Consider the following 21857-nt stretch of genomic DNA (forward strand, 5'->3'; position numbering starts at 1 on the left):
GGGTGGATATTATTTCTTTGGGTGAAAGTGTGAGAAAGTTGTCACTGGCCCTCATTAAGGACCTTCTCTGGCTCCGGGCAACCCAAGAGCTGTGACCAAAACTGGTGCTTCAGTGGGAGACTCCCCAGAAACAGAAGACACAAGACAATGTTAGTAACTTTGAACAACAGGCTCTGCTCCATCAGGGCAGAGATAAACTAACCAAGTCAAGATTCTATCTGAAAGCAGCGAGTAGAAATTCAGCAACAGCCCCCAGGTCACTTCCTTTCTCTCTGGTTTCAATCCCTCTCCACTACTTCAATTGTGAATATCTGATACAAGTCTACGCAATTTCTTAGAGAAGGAAAGTTATTCTAAACCCGTGGTAACCACACTTTAGTGAGTGCATATTCAGTAACTGGGTTTAAAGTTTTTGTTCAGTTTTGACCGGCATGCTCAAGGCACAGATTTCTTGCCAGAGGATACTTACATCATTGCGAATCACTTCTCTGGAATCTGCAAGCAAATCCATCATCCTGGACACACCTGTACATTGAAGGTTCAGTGTTAAAACTTTCTGAAAAGGAATCAGTAATTCTATACCTCATAAAACAGTACAGCAATCACGTCTCCTTGAAAGACAACATACAGGTTGAGCGTCCCGAATGCGGCAACCTCGAGACCAAGGCCAAGCCGGTTTTCGTGTTTTTCCAGACTTCGGAGCGTGTTTCTGATGTCCGAAGTCTGGAAATATCGCAACCTGGGCTCGGGTGTTTCCAGACTTCGGACATCAGAAACACGTTCCGAGTCCGGAAACGCCTGGGCCGCTCCCGCGTAGCGCTGACGCGTTTCTCCGCCCCCCTCCCCTTCTGTTAAAGGGGAGGGACGCTGCGAGCTCTGCAGAGCATCCGATGGCCCACACTAGGCCACCGGGGCGGCGCGGTGCCGTGGCCGCAGCCTGGCGGAAACACTTAGTGGAGCTGTGCAGGTTAAGGAGGATAAAACACCACACTAAAGTTTTATTGCATCACTCGCATTTTTCATAGGAGTTTTCAAAAAAAAAAGTTAATGGTTTTTTGAAGTAACATTTTACAGATTCCGGACGACCCTTCCACCGATCGTCCCGGAGTCTGGATTCCGGAACATTTCGGATTCCGGAACTCCAGATTTTGGACGCTCAACCTGTACTTACTTTCACAATATATCGATTTCCAAGCTGCTCGCATTCCATTCAAAGGTGCATTCACGCTAAACACACACACTCCCCTCCGCTTTGTTCACAAACAAAAATATTGAACTTAAAACAGATGAAAACATATACATCAACTAATAATTTGCGTTTAACTTGCTCATCGTAACCATGTTTTAAATTCCTTCACCAATTTTTGGGTCATGATCCAGTTTATTTTATTTTGAAGCTGTCGTTATGCTTCTTTCAAAATTTCTTCAATGGCTTTAAAATCATTTAATTGTGCAAATCTACGCGTCTCCGTATTTAACAAGCTGTCCGTATGCTTTTAAATCATATATGTGTATTTACCCTGCAACCGCAAAAATTGTGATCAAATCTCTAATTTTTAATTGAACAAATTGATATGTGAACATTTTATTTTTATAAAAAAAGAGAGGAATCAGTGAATTTTGGGGATACAGTCTGCAGCAGCACTAAGGCAGGAGGTCCAGACTTGAGGTTCATATTAGGCCAGAGGGCGATGGGAGTGGGCGGGGATCGGGTGGGGCCACTCGATTGGAAAGACTGATTTGGTAGGAGGAGGCAGCCAGGCCACGGTCTGGTGATGACTTCTGGAAGTTGTACTTCAGTTTCTTGGTTTTTGAGTATTGGCCTCACAATACAATTGCACTGTGTGTGTGCGTGTCTTACAATGGAGCAAGCCCCGCCCCCAATCACACCCCTTGAAGTGTTACTGGCCTGCCACACACACTACCCGCTTACAGGCCCATGAACAATGACACAGGAGATTATTTATATACTCTTCATGTCACAGTCTAAACTTCTGATCACACTGTATGCACATTCTCCACCATTTTTCACTTCACGTACCTGCCTTCCTGAGTTTTGGAAATTGTGCCAGAAAATACACCAGTGATTAACTTTGGTCTGGTTTTACTTTTTAAAATTGCTCATTTGTGCTCATCAATGTAAGAACATTAGCTTTCTATTCTGGGCACCCACCACCAGCATCAGGCACTCCCATGTGAGGTTAGATGCAGAGAAAAGCGCCCTCTATTCAGCCCCATCTTCAGAAGAGCACTCAACTGCACCAGTGTGGCACGTGATGGTCTTCCCATGCACCTGCTGCCCTTGTCCTTCTAGGTGGAAGAGGTCGCGGGTTTGGGAGGTGCTGCCGAAGAAGCCTTGGCGAGTTGCTGCAGTGCATCTTGTAGATGGTACACACTGCAGCCACGGTGCGCCGGTGGTGGAGGGAGTGAATGTTTAAGGTGGTGGATGGGGCGCCGATCAAGCGGACTTTTGTAGCTTCTCTATGCTGCCCTCCAGGAAACTCAAGCTTGTAGCCTACTCTCTGCTAAGTAAAGAGATGTTACTGGGATAGGACTGTCCTACTCTCTGCTCAGTAAAGAGATGTTACTGTGATGGGACTGTCCTACTCTCCCCGAAAGAAGTATTCTGATTGATCCCTATAGTGCAGATTTATTAACAAAATACAACAGTGATCCTTTCTAACCACAAATTGCATCTATGTTTCACACTAGGGTATCCAAACGTTTTCTCTTCATGGGCATGGAGTTGCGAACCGTAGAACCTGTGGGCCAGATATGCAGAGCTAGCACTTTTCACATTCGCAGATTCCAAGATCTAGGTTATAGTTTCACATTCCTGAGCAAATTATACATGATTCAGCAAAAATTATAAATATTATCAGCAGGCAGCGTCATATCTAGGAAATACAATCATTTTTTGTTGAACCTTCAAAAATACTTTTATTTTGACTAAACGTTTGGCCACTTAATTTTGTTGCATAATTTTTCTGGGAAAAATTGTGAGAGAATTCTGACATCAGACAGTGATAGCGCAGCAGGGTTACACTTCAGAATGGACAAGGAGTGAATTTTAACTTGATCCAGATCTAAATGACTGTGCTTGTCAAGTTTCATTTTGTCCTGGGTTTACGGGGCTTGTTGCACACTTTCCGCTTACTCAACTTTGACCTTTTATGCTATGCAATGCTTGGAGTGAACCATGTTCTTACCCATTGGACTAACGAGGATAATCTGTTGAACTTGTGGACCTTGGTTTTTCAAAAGCGCAGTTAGAAGCTTCACTGTAGGCCAACGCACATGAAAATCAAACTCCTGAAATGAAAGAATTAAGTTTCGCAGGTCAAAAATCACAAAACAGTTGGTGCTCCATAGTGCTGAAGTGCAATCGGCACAGGAAAGCCGGTCAAGGAGATAATTTCAGCAGAAAGTGAGTGGTCTGATGACATAATAGCTAGTGGCAGACTCGGGTTGAGGCCAGAGACGACTACTGTGGCAAGATTTAACTGCAGCAATCTGCGGAGATGCTGAACGGAAGCTGCTGGGTTTGAGGGGGAGAAGGGGAGGGAGAGGGAAGATAACAGGCAAGAGGGGAGCAAAAGAATATTAAACACATCCTGTTGGGTTCATAGCAGCACAGTCAAATCATCAGTTTACACAGACTCTTGTTTGGAGGCAGCAGCAGCACAATATAAATTAACCAAATCTCATGCAAAAATTAAACCAATTTTCCCACCGGATAGATAACTTTTTTCAACATATTTTACAAGCACAGACAGAAAAACAAGTTCTTTTTCTCTTTAAAAACACACGATTTCCTCCTGATATATGAAACTGCAACTGCTTTTCTCTATACCCACTTTGATTAAAAAGCAGCAAACAGGCAAGACTGATCCTAGCCGCGCCTCGAGCCAAGCTGTTCCAGTACTGCTACAACACTGGCATTGACCCGACAATGTGAAAAACTGCCCAGGTGTGTCCTGTCCACAAAAAGCAGGACAAATCCAACCCGGCCAATTACCGCCCCATCAGTCTACTCTCAATCATCAGCAAGGTGATGGAAGGTGTCATTGACAGTGCTATCAAGCAGCACTTACTCACCAACAACCTGCTCACTGATGCCCAGTTTGGGTTCTGCCAGGACCACACGGCTCCAGACCGCATTACAGCCTTGGTCCAAACATGGACAAAGGAACTGAATTCCAGAGGCGAGGTGAGAGTGACTGCCCTTGACATCAAGGCAGCATTTGACCGAGTCTGGTATCAAGGAGCCCTAGTAAAATTGAAGTCAATGGGAATCAGGGGAAAACTCTCCACTGGCTGGAGTCATACCTAGCACAAAGGAAAATGATTATGGTTGTTGGAGGTCAATCATCACAGCCCCAGGACATCGCTTAGGAGTTCCTTAGAGCAGTGTCCTCAGTTCATCTTCAGCTGCTTCATCAATGACCTTCCCTCCATCATAAGGTCAGAAGTGGAGATCTTCGCTGATGATTGAAGTGTTCAGTGCCATTCGCAACTCCTCAGAAAATGAAGCAGTCCATGCCCGCATGCAGCAAGACCTGGATGACATTCAGGCTTGGGCTGATAAGTCGCAAGTAACATTTAACATAAAAACCTAAGAAATAGGAGGAGTCTGCCATTCGGCCCCTCGAGCCTGCTCCGCCATTCAATAAGATCACGGCTGATCTTCGACCTCATCTCCACTTTCCTGAACTATCCCCATATCCCTCGATTCCCTTAATATTCAAAAATTTATCGATCTCTGCCTTGAATATACTCAACGACTGAGCCTCCACAGCCCTCTGGGGTAGAGAATTCCAAAGATTCACCACCCTCTGAGTGAAGAAATTTCCCCTCATCTCAGTCCTAAATGGCCGACCCCTTATTCTGAGACTGTGACCCCTGGCTCTAGACTCCCCAGCCAGGGGAAACAAATTCCCTGCATCTACCCTGTCAAGCCTTGTAAGAATTTTGTATGTTTCAATGAGATCACCTCTCATTCTCCTAAACTCTAGAGAATATAGGCCTAGTCCACTCAATCAGTCCTCATAGGACAATCCCCCCATCCCAGGAACCAGTCTGGTGTACCTTCATTGCACTCCCTCTATGGCAAGTATATCCTTCCTTGGATAAGGAGACCAAAACTGTACACAATACTCCAGGTGTGGTCTCACCTGGGCGCCACACAAGTGCCAGGCAATGACTATCTCCAATAAGAGAGTCTAGCCACTGCCCCATGACATTCAATGGCATTACCATTGCCGAATCCCCCAGCATCACCATCCAGGGGGTCACCATTGACCAGAAACTTAACTGGACCAGCCACATAAATACTGTGGCAACAAGAGAAGGTCAGAGGCTGGGTATTCTGCAGCAAGTGTCTCACCTCCTGACTCCCCAAAGCCTTTCCGCCATCTACAAAGGGCAAGTCAGGAGTGTGATGGAATACTCTCCACTTGCCTGGATGAGTGCAGCTCCAGCAACACTCAAGAAGCTCAACACCAGCCAGGACAAAGCAGCACCCCATCCACCACCTTAAACATTCACTCCCTCCACCACCGGCGCACCGTGGCTGCAGTGTGTATCATCTACAAGATGCACTGCAGCAACTCGCCAAGGCTTCTTCGGCAGCACCTCCCAAACCCGCAACCTCTTCCACCTAGAAGGATGAGGGCAGCAGGCGCATGGGAACACCACCACCTCCAAGTTCCCCTCCAAGTCACACACCATCCTGACTTGGAAATATATCGTCGTTCCTTCATCATCGCTGGGTCAAAATCCTGGAACTCCCTCCCTAACAGCATTGTGGGAGTACCTTCACCACAGACTGCAGCAGTTCAAGATCGCGGCTCGCCACCACCTTCTCAATGGCAATTACCTAAGGAAGGATATACTTGCCATAGAGGGAGTGCAATGAAGGTTCAAGAGATTGATTCCTGGGATGGCAGGACTGTCGTATGAGAAGAGATTGAGTAAACCAGGCCTGTATTCTCTTGAATTCAGAAGAATGAGAGGTGATCTCATTGAAGCATACAAAATTATTACAGGGCTCGATAGGGTGGATGCTGGGAGAATGTTTCCCTTGGCTGGGGAGTCTAGAACCAGGGGCCACTGCCTCAGGATAAGGAGTCGGCCATTCAGGACTGAGATGAGAAGAAATTTCTTCAGAGGGTGGTGAATCTTTGGAATTCTCTACCCCAGAGGGCTGTGGAGGCTCAGTCATTGGGTATATTCAAAACAGAAGTCGATAGATTTCTGACTAGTAAAGGCATCAAGGGATATGGCGATAGGGCCGGTGAATGGAGTTGAGGCAGAAGATCAGCCATGATCTCATTGAATGGCGGAGCAGGCCTGAAGGGCCGAATGGCCGACTCCTGCTCCTATTTCTTATGTTCTTAATTAGGGAAGCAATAAATGGGAATTATGGGGACGCCCACATCCCAGGAACTAATAAAAAAAAATCCAAAAAACAGATTCCATGGGAGAGAATCTGCTCTACAATTGATGTGCACAAGATGGGGTAATAGCAATTTACTACTTCATGGTGTTTTAAAATTAGATGTTTTTGAGCAATGATTACATACATTTTAATTAAGCTTTCACCCAAAAACAGTTTACTTTGCTAATATACTGTAGATCAATTGCAGGAACAGAAGCAAGCATATTCAAAAGTCCCGCGCCAGCAGAGTTCTGCTGGGGCTTGTGGGTGACCCACTGCTAATTGGACAAATTTGGATCTCTGCTTCTTTTCCGCTGTTTGCTGCAGCTGAAACCTCACCGAAGAGTCCCACTCTTCCAGAATTTCTCAGATTTCACAGAACAGTTAAGCACGGTTTCCCCCCTTCAACCTTTTCAATCTAATGGAAGATGCACGAGACAATGAGTGGTCATAATGTACAGCACACAGGTGACCATTTCATTAAGGCAATTTGTCGTTGACTATTAGAAGTCATCAGACCACGAAAAGTGGCTGTAATAGGCAAGAGGCCCATCTCGCGTGGTAGCTCTAACTACACACTGCACTTCACTTATGAAAGCAAAAATGTTTTTATTCCTCAGCCCCCTTCAGATACAACACCATAAACTTTTGATTGGCATCTACAATTTATTGTGTTTTCTCATCAATTTTCTCATCCCTTCCCCAGTGGCACTCATTCCTTGCTGGAGTTGTTCAATTGCAGGTAACACCACTGGCCTCACTGAACCCCGTATATGTACGTATCCCAGCAGGGATCACTGGATCGTGATCAGGAGCAGGAATCCTGGATGGTATTCCCCTCGTTAACCTGAGGCACTGAAGGCAATTGTAGCTCCAATGTGTCTGGACTCATACCAACTCGTTCAGCATAGACTAGAATGGAATCAACCCTCTGATCTCCCTGGTAAATTCACTGAGCTATTGGGGAGCTGGCATCTACAATTGAAAAACAGCCTCCAAATTTACTTAGTCAATGTTTGAACCCTGTCAGTGGCTGTAATGAAACCTGTTTGTCTTGCCTGTATTCGTTTTTTGCACTCATGTATATTACCCTCCCCCACACGGTGTATAGTTTCACTTCCTCTTCCCTGACTAACCTGGAAGGTTCCAGGTCTTGGCTCTTGGCTCCGCCCCTGACTTCTCTTACTTAAAGATCCCAGGATCTGTATGACTCATTCCTGTGAGCCAGTCAGTGTGTTGAGATGTTAGCTCTGATCTTAGTGATTAAAAGCCAACTTGTTAAAGTCTATAACTTCTAGTTTTGTGGTTATTGAAGGCACATCAGTGGCAGAGCTTGGGGAGACGGCAGGTCAGTGGTGGAGGGTAGGTTAGGGGGCATCACAAACCCCCCAATCATTGAGGTTTTCCAACTTGCTTTGGAGGGCTGCTTCCATTTTGCTCCTTGGAACCTCGGTCACCTGTCTCAATTCCACCTACAGGCCTCCCCATCTCTGTAACCTGCTCCAGCCCTACAACCCTCCGAGATCGCTGCACTCTGCCAGTTCTGGCCTCTTGAGCATCCCTGATTTTAATTGCTCCACCATTGGCGGCCGTGCCTTCAGCTGCCAAGGCATTAAGCTCTGGAATTCCCTCCCTAAACCTCTCCGCCCCTCTCCCCTCCTTTAAGACGCTCCTTAAAACCTCTCTCTTAGACCAAGCTTTTGGTCACCAGTCCTAATATCTCGTGTGGCTCGGTGTCAACTTGTTTGATATTGTTCCTGGTGAAGTACTTTGGGACGTTTTACTACGTTAAAGGTGCTATATAAATGCAAGTTGTTGAAGGAAAGTCAGCATTCCTCACTTTCCAGCTCCGTCCCCTTCCAGCCAAGTATCGAGTTCGCACCCCCCCACTCCTCACTCCCAGTCGGCCAAACCTATCTCTCCCATTGCTAATTGTCCTGATGAGGGGAAAACACATCAACAGTACAATACAGTGAATCCATGCATCAATTCCCCCAAGATTTTCAGACTCATCTGGTTTCCTTACTCCACAAAAGTGCTGAAATGGAAACAGAAACTCACCTCTAACAGGGATAACAGTAGGGACAGGTTTTCTTGGTGTTTGATATAAGTCTCGGTGAACTGCCCAGCCAGATCATCAGAACTCGGCTTCTGAGCGTTCTCCTCTGCAAAAGGGGGGGGGGGGGGGAAAACTCAAATGTGAAAATCTGAACGGATGTTGTCACGCTAGAATACTTGAGCATCACCACCAGAATCTAGAGATGAAGCAAGTACGGTTAGAAGCAAGAAGCTGTTAGGGTAGGAGATCATTAACACAAGGATAGCAATGCGAAAAAACTGAATAAGGAAGGTAAATTTAACAAATGGGGGCAATACACAATAGATAATTCACCAGGTTCTAACAATCAAGGTCTTTGGATTTTCAGGTTGGGAGGAAGTCAAATTTACATTCTCAAAACATTTCTATGGTATTTGAAAAAAAAAAGTGGTACAAAAGGTACCAGTTCTAACACTGCCTTTTAACTTCCCTGGTGTGCACTACATATATAAGCTTTATGTCACCTCCAATTGGGACAGCAGACTGCGCTCAGAATTATTTTAACGATACTTGTTGTCTAAAGCCCATTCTAAAGATGACAAGACTTAGAATCTTACAGCACAGGAGGAGGCCATTCGGCCCATCGTGCCTGCTCTTTGAAAGAGCTCGCCAATTAGTCCCACTCCCCCTGTTTGTTCCCCAGAGCCCTGCAAATTTTTCCTTTTCAAGTATATATCCAATTCCCCATTGAAAGATTCTATTGCATCTGCTTGAATTGACCCTTCCAGGCAGTGCACTCCAAATCATCATAACTTGCTGCATAAAAAAATTCTCATCGCCCCTCTGATTCCCTTGCCAATTACCTTAACTCTGTGCCCTCTAGTTATCGACCCAGTCAATGGAAACAGTTTCTCCTCATTTACTCTATCGAAACCCTCCATAATTTTGAACGCCTCTATTAAATCTCCCGTTAACCTTCTCTGCTCCAAGGAGAACAATCCCAGTTTCTCCAGTCTCTCCGCGTAACTGAAGTCCCTCGTCCCTGGTACCATTCTAGTAAATCTCCTCTGCACCCTCTCCAAGGCCTGGACATGCTTCCTAAAGTGTGGTTCCCAAAATTGGACAATACTCCAGCTGAGGCCTAAGCAGTGATTTATAAAGGTTTAGCATAACTTCCATGCTTCTTAGCAAAGCAGTCACATTCTCGCCCAATTTAGAATTATGACTGCAACCACGTTTATATTGGCCCAGAAATTCGGGTCCCAATGCGTGAGTACGCGCTAGGTACTCACCCGTAGGTCCAACGAAAGTGCCGGTTTCGTGCATGCACTGCCCATGCGCGGGAAACCGGAACTTCCGTTCCCTTGAAGGGGTTCACAGGTGGAACGTGTGCACCGGAGAGGCGGAACGTGTGCACCGGAGAGGCAGCACGTGCGCATCGAACTTATGTTTTTTTTGCAGCTTTCTCCGGGAGGGTAAGTCTCCAGCAGTTACACTTTTAAAAAGCAGGCGCAAGGCCTGCTTTTAACAAGGTAAGTGGTGAATTAATTAAAATTAAAACATTTTTCCCACAGGTTTATTATTTTTAAATACTTTAAAGAAAGGTAAGTTTATTTTTAACCCCGTTAGAAAATGTAATTATTTTTTTCAAAAATTTAAATTATTGTTTAAAATAGTTATTTCATGTAATTTATAGTTATTTTATAAAAATGTGATTTAAAAAAAAAATTATTTGAAGATTTAGTGATTTTTGGGGCTTATAGTATTTATAGGTTTGACAGCTCTTCCTGTTAAACTCATGAATGGAGCATTCCCTGCTCTGATTGGCTCTCCATGGCCCACGTGATCCCAGGGGACGCATCGAACTAACTGCGCCCCTGGGATACACAAGCACTGCGCGCCGGCAGTTGGAGGAGGCCCAGGATCGGAATCCCACGTGGGCCCACAGCTCAACGGCCGGCGCGCAAGCTAAGTGCAGGTCGGGGGCTTGCACCCGCGGGAAGCCCCTGACCCGAATTTCTGGGCCAATGTATATTGGGTTTATTACAAGCTATATTTTTAAGCCAAATGGGATAATTTGATCTATAACTAGCAGTGTTTATGAAATTGGATTCAGGTGAAAGGTCATCGACCTGAAAAGTTAACCCTACCTTCCCCTCTCCACGATACTGCCTGACCTGCTGAGTGCTGCCAGCATTTTCAGTATTTATTTCAGATTTACAGTATTTAGTTGTGTAAAGATTATGCACGGGTTTAACCAGATTAGACTCAGTGTTAGGACAACCTTCTCAGGCTTACACAGGTCCATCAACTCTCCTGCATTTTAAAATGGAGACTCAGGCACAAGATTGCATTATCCCAACTTTCTGCCTCAGGATGCTAATGCAACCTTTATATCAAGGCAGCAGCGAGTCCCAGCAGTTCTATTGTTTTCGGTCATTGATCAAGAAAAATCAAGATGATGTAATGGAGGCTGGGCTCCCCCAGCATTTCTAACAGTAGTAAAGGTCTTCAACATAAAACTATATAAACATTAAGATATAGCGAAAAGGAACACAATTAAAGAGAATCAGAAGATACGAGTGAAATAAGGTTGCAAATGGACAGCTGCTGTTGTCCAACTGAAGCATATTTTTGTTATGGGTTAGTGCTTGCTCTCAGTCAGATTACTCACATTCCAAGAGTTAGTCTTAATTTCTACATTAAATTCTCAATATTTATTTTAAATCTGTAACTCCCCAAGCTTTCTCTTCGCATTGGATTGTCAGGATATTTCCAGATTGCAATTACTCAAATCCAAATATCTCCCTCAATTTGTGCTCATAATGTTTACCCTACGCATGTAGGTCAAACTCAGAAACAAATCATTCTAAAGCTGTTAGCCATCACAATGCACCAACAGTCGAGTAAAGGCCAAATTCTCAAAACACATATCTGCTTTGATTTATGCTGAAGGCTTTGATCCATGTTAAGATTAATGAATAAATTGCTTCTTAAGATGATGACATTTCTAAATTATTTGTTTCCTGATCAGCCTTTTAGCCTTTCAAACCTTAAGGAACATTTTAGGATGAGAAAAAAACATGCCTTTTCGGAAGAGATGTGACACACATGCTAATTTAAAAATGTGCGTTTTACTCATGGTAATTATCTGCCTCTTCCTATTTTAGGAATAGATGCATTCTCACCTTTAAAAACAAATGCAATTAGTCTCACTAAGAAAAATGCATTCAAGATTTGTGCAGATTTTTAAATTTGAAATGTCATTTTCCATTTGCAAACTTATTTGATGTAGCGCCATGCAAAAGTAATGAAAGTTTTACCTTCAGATGCATCTGCTGTATTATACATGAAAGAGAAGAGAGACATCAACTGAGATAAAACAGATGGTCACAAATGCAATGCACTGTATGCAGCAGACATGCTGAAGCACTGGTGCCCAAAACAAAAATGGAAATAAAGCATGCTATAATAACTAAAAATAATATGGCACCTTGGAGCAAAATTTTCTGTGATCAACTTTTATTCTGGTGCAAGTACTTTGTCCATCTAAAGAAGTGCATTGAGGTGAGTGAGTGCGAGTGTGCGTGTGTGATTCAAGGATGAAGCATCACATTCTCATCAACCACATGCTACTTTAGAGATGCACCGTCCCAAAATTTTCCTCGTTCATGCTCATAGCTTTTTCTGACACTAAAGTTACCCCGGGGGGGGGGGGGGGGGGGGGGGGGAAGAGAAAGAGCGAGCGGTAAAAATTGCTTCAAGTCTTAATGCATATTCAACTTGGCCATCCCCTGATGCCAAGCAGGATTTTTTTTTTTTTAAAGACTTGAACAAAAATCCCAAATTCTATAGAACACAAGCTGTATAAAAGTTAAGTGGGAGATGGTGTTATTGTTATCTTCATTGATCTAGGATTGCCATTGCAACATGCGGTCAAGAAACCCCAATATCAAACAACGGCAGCAACCTCACTTCTGTGTGTAACTGAAGGTGACGTGCTGATAAATTTACACAATGTTTAACTACAGGCAAGTTTAACATCCGTTGCAAGGAAATTCCTTGAAATAAAGTTGCGATCTCCCATGGGCGAATATTTAGAAAAGCGCAGTTTGATGAAGGACGGTCGGCGCAGATTCAGAAAAAGATAGGCCATGTTGAATTAAGCTGGAGTTTCCGAAGACATTAATTACACAGTGGGCAGGAAAATACAATGGCAATTATATACTTGGATTTTCAGAAAGTTTTTGACAAGGTACAACATCAGCAAGTAACAGGACAAGGTACAGGAATCCAGAATACAAGGTAAATCACAGTGCTGGCTAGATAATTGGCTTAAAAGGACAAAAAACAGGATAGTGATAAATGGAATCTCTTCATAGAAAGAGGTCATGAGCAGAATACCCCAAGGGGTCAGTCTTTGGACATTTGCTTGAAAAAAAACAAATTTTTAAGAGGCTTTTAGGTTTTTTTTTAAACTTACCTTTCACATCATCGCAGGCAGCACAATGAATCCTGCCATGGTGCACCATATATTTAGACGACAAATGTACAGTACTGATCCTAAACGCTGTAAACTAAGAGCCTTTTTTAACACTTCAGTATCTTTGAAGTGATTGGAGTTATTTTTAAACTGACCTATTGAACCACTGTGGGTGCTGCATAAATTCAGCACACTGGAGATTATAGAGAGGCACAGGGGTGTCAGCTCACCATGAGCAATGCCAGTGTATCTGCTTGGAACATATTAATAGTTTTACATACTTCCAAGTGTCACACGTCGTGCAAAGCTTTCTCTAACACTATGTCCATCATCCCTGTTATTAAACAGCACAGCTTTATCCAGCGCTTTCCCTCAGAGTTTTTTTTTTAGTTATATTGAGAAAAAGAAAATGAGGGAACAACCGTCAGCTATATTATAAAGTTGTATTTACTGAGGCAAAATAACCCCATTTTATTTCAGCTCAATCCCATCTGCATAGTCATACATGTAAAAGTTGATTTCAGTCATGCAGTGATACAGACCTAAAGTTTGTTAACTCAATGATCTCACTTGCACAATTTATTCAGCTACTTTCATGTGGCAGACTCTCAATCATGGTATAGTTTCAATCATTTATAATGAAGTGAGTTAAAAAGCTAAGCACACATTACTGAATTAAAAGACAGGTTTCAGTGCAGTTTAGCTCTAAACACTGATACAGTACAATCAGACTGCTTATCTGAAAACTGGCTGCGTATCGAAATGCTTCACTGTACCTGGCTCCTCCTCTTCTACATCATTAGAGATCAGATTGTAGAGAGTATCCAATGCATAGCCAATAATTTCAGAGTCTGAGCTGCAGAGGGAACAGAATAAGGTATAAACATCCTTTCAAATCCGCACATGGAAAACCAAAGTGGTAACATTGCTGTTCTTTTTAATCTTGCTTTTTAACTAGTATATGAAAAGTTATCCAAAATATAACCATGAATTAATGTCCAGTTATGACACTGGTATCTAGCAAACAATGTAGAAGAATGCCCAAGTATGTCCCATTCACCAAAAAACAGCATAAATCTAACCCGGACAATTACCGCCCTATCAGGCTCCTCCCAATCATGAGTAAAGTGCCGAAGAAGTCATCATCATTCCCATTAAGCAATACCTATGCACCAACAATCTACTCACCAAAACCACACTGCGCCAGACCTCATCCGAGTCTTGATCTAGACATGGGCACAAGAGCTGGATGCCAGAGGAGAGGCAAGTGCAGCCACCCATGACATCAAGGTAGCAATGAGAGCCAGTGAGCAGGTACATATAATGGGCCAGAAATTCCAGAATGGGGCTTGCAGCGCGTGCAAGCCCCGTATTTGCACTTACCCCGCGCTCCTGCCGATCAGCTCCAGGGACGCCTGCACTTCCAGAAACTGAAACAAGAATCCCGGGCAGCGTATGACGTCACGCCGCCCAGGAGTGCAGCCAGCGCGGACCCAGGAGCGTGCAGTGTAAGTGAGACACGCCCCTTGAGGTCTCAGTTTCACTGGACACGCCCCCAATGTTTCTGTCAAGCTGCTTTGCTTTTTTACATGCAAAGCAGCAGTTTAAATAGGTTTTTGGAAGTTTTTTCAAGATTTTGGTAACTTTTATAAATTTTTTTAAATGTTTACATTATTTTGAGTAATCGGAAGTAGTTTTAAAGAGAATTAAAGCAATTTAAAGACTTTTAAAAGCCCTAAAAGAATTTTTTTAATTCCATTTATTTATTTAGCAATGTCGTCGTCATACGTGTCTTCACACTGTTCCCTTTGGGGAACTGTATGAAGTGGTGGAAGGATTTATGGCCGTGATTAACGCTCATTCCGTGACCGTAACCATCTTTGAACCAGCCATTAGGGCGGTTAGTCCTATGGCGGGAGGGTTTTACGGGCTCCCACAAGCTATACAAGGAGGGGGGGCCACCCACACCCACGGACGCAAATATCCCACTGGATGTCAACCCAGAATTTAGAGCCGGAGCTCCGACTCCACTTGCCGGGACTGTCTGGAGCGGGGTTCGAAACCCTACCCTGATCTGGCCCAGCGACGGGGATCCTACCGCTATGACAAACGCCCAATCCGATTAGCAACGTGAAATGGCAGCATAGGGCTCCAGTCACGGGGAGGGAAAAGGCGCAGGAAACGTATGGGTGTCACCTTTTGTGCGGAGTGGGCCTTTTGCGTAGCAGTAAGCATCCCCTCCGCTGGGCCAGAAGGAGTAGGGTTTTGAACCCCACTCCAGACAGTCCCGGCAAGTGGAGTCGGAGCTCCAACTTTAAATTCTGGGTGGACATCCAGCGGGATACTTGCGTCCGTGGGTGTTGGTGCCCCCCCCCCCCCCCTCAGATGGGTTGTGGGAGCCCGTAAAACCCTCCCGCCATAGGACTAACCACCCTAATGGCTGGTTCAAAGATGGTTACGGTCACGGAATGAGCGTTAATCACGGCCATAAATCCTTCCACCACTTCATACAGTTCCCCAAAGGGAACAGTGTGAGGATACGTCCGATGATGACCTCTTGCGCAATGCACCTCCTTGGACCCTCAGTCGCAGATGCGAGGGGGCAAGTCGTGCAAGTGTTAAATTTTTTATTTTATTGACATGTAAAATGTTGGCCCAATAATTCCCTTCCAAATGCGCTAGTACGGTCGGGGTACTTACGCATCTGGCCGGATGAAATGCCGGTTTTCAGCATGCACAGTGCATGTGGGGAAAACCAGCATTTCCTGTCCTCTGAACGAAGGGGTTCAGAGGCAGAACGCGTGCGACTGCACATGCAGTGCGTGCGCAGTATAATTCGCCGCTTTCATTAATGCTTTCAGTGAGGTCCAGTCATTACAACTTACACATGAAAAAAGCATGGGTACAGTTGCTACAGAGGCTGCGGAGGAAGATATTTCTTATCGTGGAGCTTCTGAAAGTATGTATGTCTGTATATATTCCTTTGCGTGTTATGTATATATTCCTTTACTTATGTGTATGAATGTATTATTTAATTATGACTTTCAGAGAAAATAACTTATTGGAAAATCATAATTAAAAACATACATTCATAGTAAAGGAATATAAAACATACATACATATACGTAAAGGAATATATGTGAACATACATACATAACTCATTCTCACATTCCATTCACACAGCCACAATTGCTCCTTCTACCTACCGTTCTGAAAACCCTTTTTAAAAAAAAAAAAAAAAAAAAATTTTAAACTTTAAAACTTACTTAAAATTTCTTAAAATAACTTCCCTCCCTTTCCCAAACAAAAATATTGCATTTCAAAAGCTCCACGATAAAATATATCTTCCTCCGCAGCCAATGAACCACTTTACACTTGCTTTTTTTACAGTGTAACTTCTAAGGACTTAACCTCACGGATTTCATGAATGAAATCCACGAAGTTCACTGCGCAAGCGCTGCCTGTGCAGTCGCACGCGCTCGAGGTCTGGAAATGCCGGCGTTCCCCGCATGCGCTGTTCATGCTGAACGCCGGCATTTCCAACGGCCAGAAGCGTGAGTAAGCCGACCGTACTCACGCTTCTGGCCTGGAATTTCTGGCCCAATACAGGAACCATTTATCTGGGATAATTGAACACGAGACCTGCTTTTCTTGGCACTTTCCAACTGCGTCAGTCAGTGGGATAATTAAGTACAGACAGAACAAGCCTAAACTGGCCCAAATAACACATGCTCCAAAAATTTAGTACATTGCCTCTTGTACCATTTTTCCCTCAGTACTACAGCAGGAGCGCTCACTGGTAAAGGATCACAATTCCAAGCAGCAACTTGCACAAGGGCTGGTCTCACCCACAAGTTCATGTGCTTACTTCTGAATAACAGCACTCACTTCAAAAATAATTCAAAAGAAGATAGTCAACAAAAAAACAAACATCAAAGCGTGAATGCAAGCTGTTTTTAAACTTAGTTTAGAACCATTGACGTTTACAGCACAGATAATTTGTCCCAACGTATCTCTGCTGTCCTGTAGCACTGGATACAGTAGCTCAAGTACGTTTAACTACTTTTCCTAAGTTGTCTGATCCTGTAAGTCTCAACAGAAACGGTATCCAGTGAACTTTCGAAGTTCACTTCTGATGGGTGAAAGTAAATCTCTACGTCCCTTGTTGCCCTGCACCAAGCACCTTCTCCACCCAAGTGCCAAGATGGCAGCCTAGAGCATTGCCTCCACAGAGCCCCATCTCAACTTTCAGCTCCCGGCAGTAACACATTCCATACGGCTCGGCAACCTTACGCCCTCAGGGCCACTCAGAAGCATCACTGCTGGAACAGTCACTAACAATTGGACATTGACTGTCCCATTTCAGACACCTCCTGACTGAGACTATTAACTAAAATAACAGTCCAGTGGCGAGGAAAACTACGGTGCTGCTTCCTGCTGGGTGCCATTTGTGATCAGGTAAATCCCGGTCTTCCCTTCCATATATTTTTACTTGACTAGCAAGAGTAACTAAGATTGAAATGGAAAGTACTCCTTCACTGGGTTTAAAACGTGTGAAAGCAGGCAGGGTTTGTTAGTTCAGGAAGTAACTAAGATAAAGGCTTTCCTTGATCAGATAGAGGGCAAGTGACTAATCTAGTCATAGAATCATAATGGCACAGGAGGCAGCCATTCCTCCACCACATATTATCAAAACCTGAAGTTTAATTTGTCTCCCATAAGAGTGCTACTCACTGAACTACTGGCTGACACAGCTATAATACACAATGTCAGAGTCATACGGCACAGGAGGAGGTCATTCGGCCCATCGAGTCCGTGCCGGCTCTCTGTAGAGCAATCCAGTCAGTCCCATTCCCCCGCTCTATCCCCGTAGCCCTGCAAGTTTATTTCCCTCAAGTGCCTATCCAGTCTCCCCTTGAAAACATTGAGTGTCTCCGCTTCCACCACTCCCGTCGGCAGCGAGTTCCAGGTCCTCACCACTCGCTGCGTAAAAAAGTTTTTCCTCACGTCCCCCTGTATCTCTTGCCCAAAACCTGAAATCTGTGCCCCTTAGTCCTTGTACCAGCAACTCGTGGGAACAGTCTTTCCCCGTCTAGCCTATCCAAACCCGTCATAATCTTGTACACCTCTATCAAATCACCCCGCAACCTCCTTTGCTCTAATGAAAACAAATCCAGCTTCTCCAACCTGTCCTTGTAGCTAAGATCCCCCATCCCCAGAACCATTCTGGTAAATCTCCTCTGCACCCTCTCAAGAGCCTTCACACCCTTCCTAAAGTGTGGTGACCAGAACTGGACACAATACTCCAGTTGTGGCCTAACCAGCGCTTTATAAAAGGTTCAGCATAACTTCTCTACTTCTGTACTCTATCTCTATTTATGAAGCCCAAGATCCCATATGCTTTGCTAACCACTCCCTCAATACGTCCTGCCACCTTCAGGGACCTATGCACATTAACTCCCAGGTCCCTCTGGCACTGCACAAACTAAAACTGTGCCATTAAGTGTATATTACCTCTCCATGTTCCTTCTGCCAAAATGCATCACCTCACACTTCTCTGTATTAAACTCCATCTGCCACTTGTCTGCCCATGCTGCTAACCTTTCTATGTCCTGCAAACAAATGCAGCATTCAGCAGGCTAGCGTTATTTCCAGCTGCTATCATGCATTGCGATCGTCTAATGCAAATGTGGGGACATCACAAGGATGAGACAAATCCCAACCCATTATCCCATTGTTTGCTCAAGTGTTCAGTCTATTGACATTTTGTTTGCTGTACAATCTGCAAAGATATTTTTTTTTATTTCAATGAGGAAAGTATCTTCGAAACACAATCATCTTTCAGTGGTCTCCATTTCTTTGTTTCTGTTAACGAGCATTTCGGGCTTCACATCTTCCATGTGTAACACCTCTATCTGAAAGACCCACTTGGGACTGCATTCTGTTTATCAAGCAATTAGAATGTGCTCATTTGCTTTATCTGAAAAGTCTGTCCCAATCAAAAGCCCTTTTATGTGCGGTTTGACTGCATCCATGAAAAAAACGATGCTTTGAAAAGTGTAAATTAATCCCTCATGGACTACTTTCAAAGTTTACACATTCATTGCACAGTGCACTAGATTTTCATAGCTTCTGCTATTGTGAAATAAATCTCATCAGTTGTTTGGCTTGTACAAAGCAGTCTAATGTTGATATTTTCCACCTTCTAGACTGACAGATGTAGAAGGCAATTATATGCCTTCTGTAAGAAATTTTGAGCAGAGTTGTTACTCCTGCATTTAACATGGTCTACACTTAAAACAAGCTGTCAGGGTAACAATGTCAGCACCTAGTGTCAGCCAGTGGCTCAGTGGGTAGCACCCTCGCCTCTTAAGTCAGAAGATTGTGGGTTCAAGTCCCACTCCAGAGACGAGCACAAAAATCTAGTCCTGAGGGAGTGCTGCACTGCCGGAGGTGTCGTCTTTCGGATGAGACGTTAAACCGAGGTCCTGTCTGCTCTCTAAGGTGGGCGTAAATGATCGATGACACTATTTCAAAGAGGAGCAGGGGAGTTCTCCCCGGGGTCCTGGGGCCAATATTTATCCCTCAACCAACATCACAAACAGATGATCTGGTCATTATCACATTGCTGTTTGTGGGAGCTTGCTGTGCGCAAATTGGCTGCAGCGTTTCCTACATTACAACAGTGACTACACTTCAAAAAGTACTTCATTGGCTGTAAAGCGCTTTGAGACGTCCAGTGACTGCAAGTCTTTCTTTTCTTTCATTTCTCAAGCAATTGTTCAGAAGCATGAGAATAGCCCTCATGGTATTTCTCCAGTTCTATTTCACAAGTTAGATGAGTATATAATGTTACATTATTTAAAATATAAATATTTTTTCTATAGCAGTCATTGTTGTTATTTGATGAGCTGGTTAAATATTTTCAAAAATATGATCAAATAAAAACTATTTATAATTCATAAACATTCTTTTCTCCCTCAAACTTTCAACGTTTCCTCGGTTTAGACCCACAGTACCTCAACCTATACATTTTACATTTTTGATAGCTACTGGCCCAATATTAGGATTACATCGGATATACGGCACAGAAACAGGCCATTCGGCCCAACCAGTCCATGCCGGCGTTTATGCTCCACTCGAGCCTCCTCCCGCCTTTCCTCATCTAAATCTATCAGCATAACCCTCTATTCCCTTCTCCCTCATGAGCTTGTCCAGCCTCCCCTTAAATACATCGATACTATTCGCCTCAACCACTCCCTGTGGTAGCGAGTTCCACATTCTCACCACTCTCTGGGGAAAGAAGTTTCTCCTGAATTCCCTATTGGATTTCTTGGTGACTATCTTATATTGATGGCCTCTAGTTATGCTCTTCCCCACAAGTGGAAACATTCTCTCTCTATCCACTCCATCAAAACCCCTCAATTTTAAAGACCTCTATTAGGTCACCCCTCAGCCCTCTCTTTACAGGAGAAAAGAGACCCAGCCTGTTCATCCTTTCCTGATATGTATACCCTCGCATTTCTGATATCATTCTTGTAAATCTTCTCTGCACCCCCTCCAGTGCCTCTATATCCTTTTTATACTATGGCGACCAGAACTGTACGCAGTACTCCAAGTGTGGTCTAACCAAGGTTCGATACAGGTTTAGCATAACTTCCCTACTTTTCAATTCCATCCCTCTAGAAATAAACCCGAGTGCTTGGTTTGCTTTTTTTTATGGCCTTGCTAACCTGTGTCAACTTAGTGATTTGTGTATTTGTACTCCGAGATCCCTTTGTTCCTCTACCCCACCTAGACTCGCACCCTCCAAGTGATAAGTGACCTCCCTATTCTTCCTACCAAAATGTAATACTTCACATTTATCTGTGTTTATTATCTCTGCTGAGGCAACCTTTGCCCAAACCACGCCTGCTCTTTCCTTATTGTACAGTGCTGCTCTGCCTCATCGACACATCAGGTAGCTGCAGCGACTAACTGACTGCTTGCATTAAAAGGTGTGAAATATAGTCTTCAGGGAACTTCTTCTTAGGCAGTCCCTCGGAGCCGAGGATGACTTGCTTCCACATTAAAAATGAGTTCTCAGGTGACTGATGAGTCCAATGCAGGACCTACAGTCTCTGTCACAGGTGGGGCAGACGGTGGTTGAAGGTGCGGGGCTTGGGTTGACGTGCGCTCCTTGCGCTGCCTGCACTTGGCTTCTGCTTGATCCCGGCGAAGAGACTCGAGGTGTTTGGCGCCTTCCCGGATGCTTCTCCTCCACTTTGTGCGGTCTTGGGCCAGGGATGTTACACTTTTTCCAAGAAGGTTTTGAGGGTGTCCTTGAAGCGTTTCCTCTGCCCACCTGGGGCTCTTGCCGTGCCGGAGCTCCGAGTAGAGCGCTTGTTTTGGGAGTCTCGTATCAGGCATGCGGACAATGTGACCCGTCCATTGGAGCTGATCGAGCGTGGTCAAAGCTTCGATGCTGGGGATGTTGGCTTGAGCAAGAACACTGACGGTGCGCTTTATCTTGCCAATGGATTTGCAGGATCTTGCGGAGGCAGCGTTGGTGGTACCTCTCGGGGAACAATGTGCTGCTAACACTAGAATCGGTGTACTCAGCTGAATCAATAGCTCATCAAAAGCTGCAGAATTCTATGCACTGAACCAGGATGTGCATTAAACCAGTGTGCACGTGACCAAAATATTTACCAATGTTGATGATAAAATTGTGAAAGGAGTGCATTTAACCAACATGCACTTGCGTGGGCTTCAGACTAGAATCAAATCCCATGTTGTAATTCCCGTTCCTAGTACTCAATCACGTCAAAGAACAGAGACCGTTGTTAGTTCAAGCTATCATTGGGATTATCTATGTAACAATGATCTTATTCATGTCCTTGTACACACCTTAAAAT

General features: G+C 44.2%; 1 protein-coding gene across 1 annotated transcript in view; it reads right to left on the minus strand.

The window, feature by feature from the left end:
* Nucleotides 1–21857, minus strand: part of LOC147122502 (general vesicular transport factor p115-like) — a 110686-nt gene that overhangs the window by 53664 nt on the left and 35165 nt on the right. The window contains 5 exon segments of the mRNA XM_086005968.1: nucleotides 470–525; nucleotides 3210–3312; nucleotides 8501–8604; nucleotides 11801–11815; nucleotides 13737–13816. Of these exon segments, the coding sequence (XP_085862094.1) occupies nucleotides 470–525; nucleotides 3210–3312; nucleotides 8501–8604; nucleotides 11801–11815; nucleotides 13737–13816 (358 nt within the window).

The sequence above is a fragment of the Somniosus microcephalus genome, chromosome 2 (genome assembly GCF_052327205.1).
Source record: "Somniosus microcephalus isolate GS21.2 chromosome 2, FLI_Smic_1.0, whole genome shotgun sequence".
NCBI classification, from domain to species: domain Eukaryota; kingdom Metazoa; phylum Chordata; class Chondrichthyes; order Squaliformes; family Somniosidae; genus Somniosus; species Somniosus microcephalus.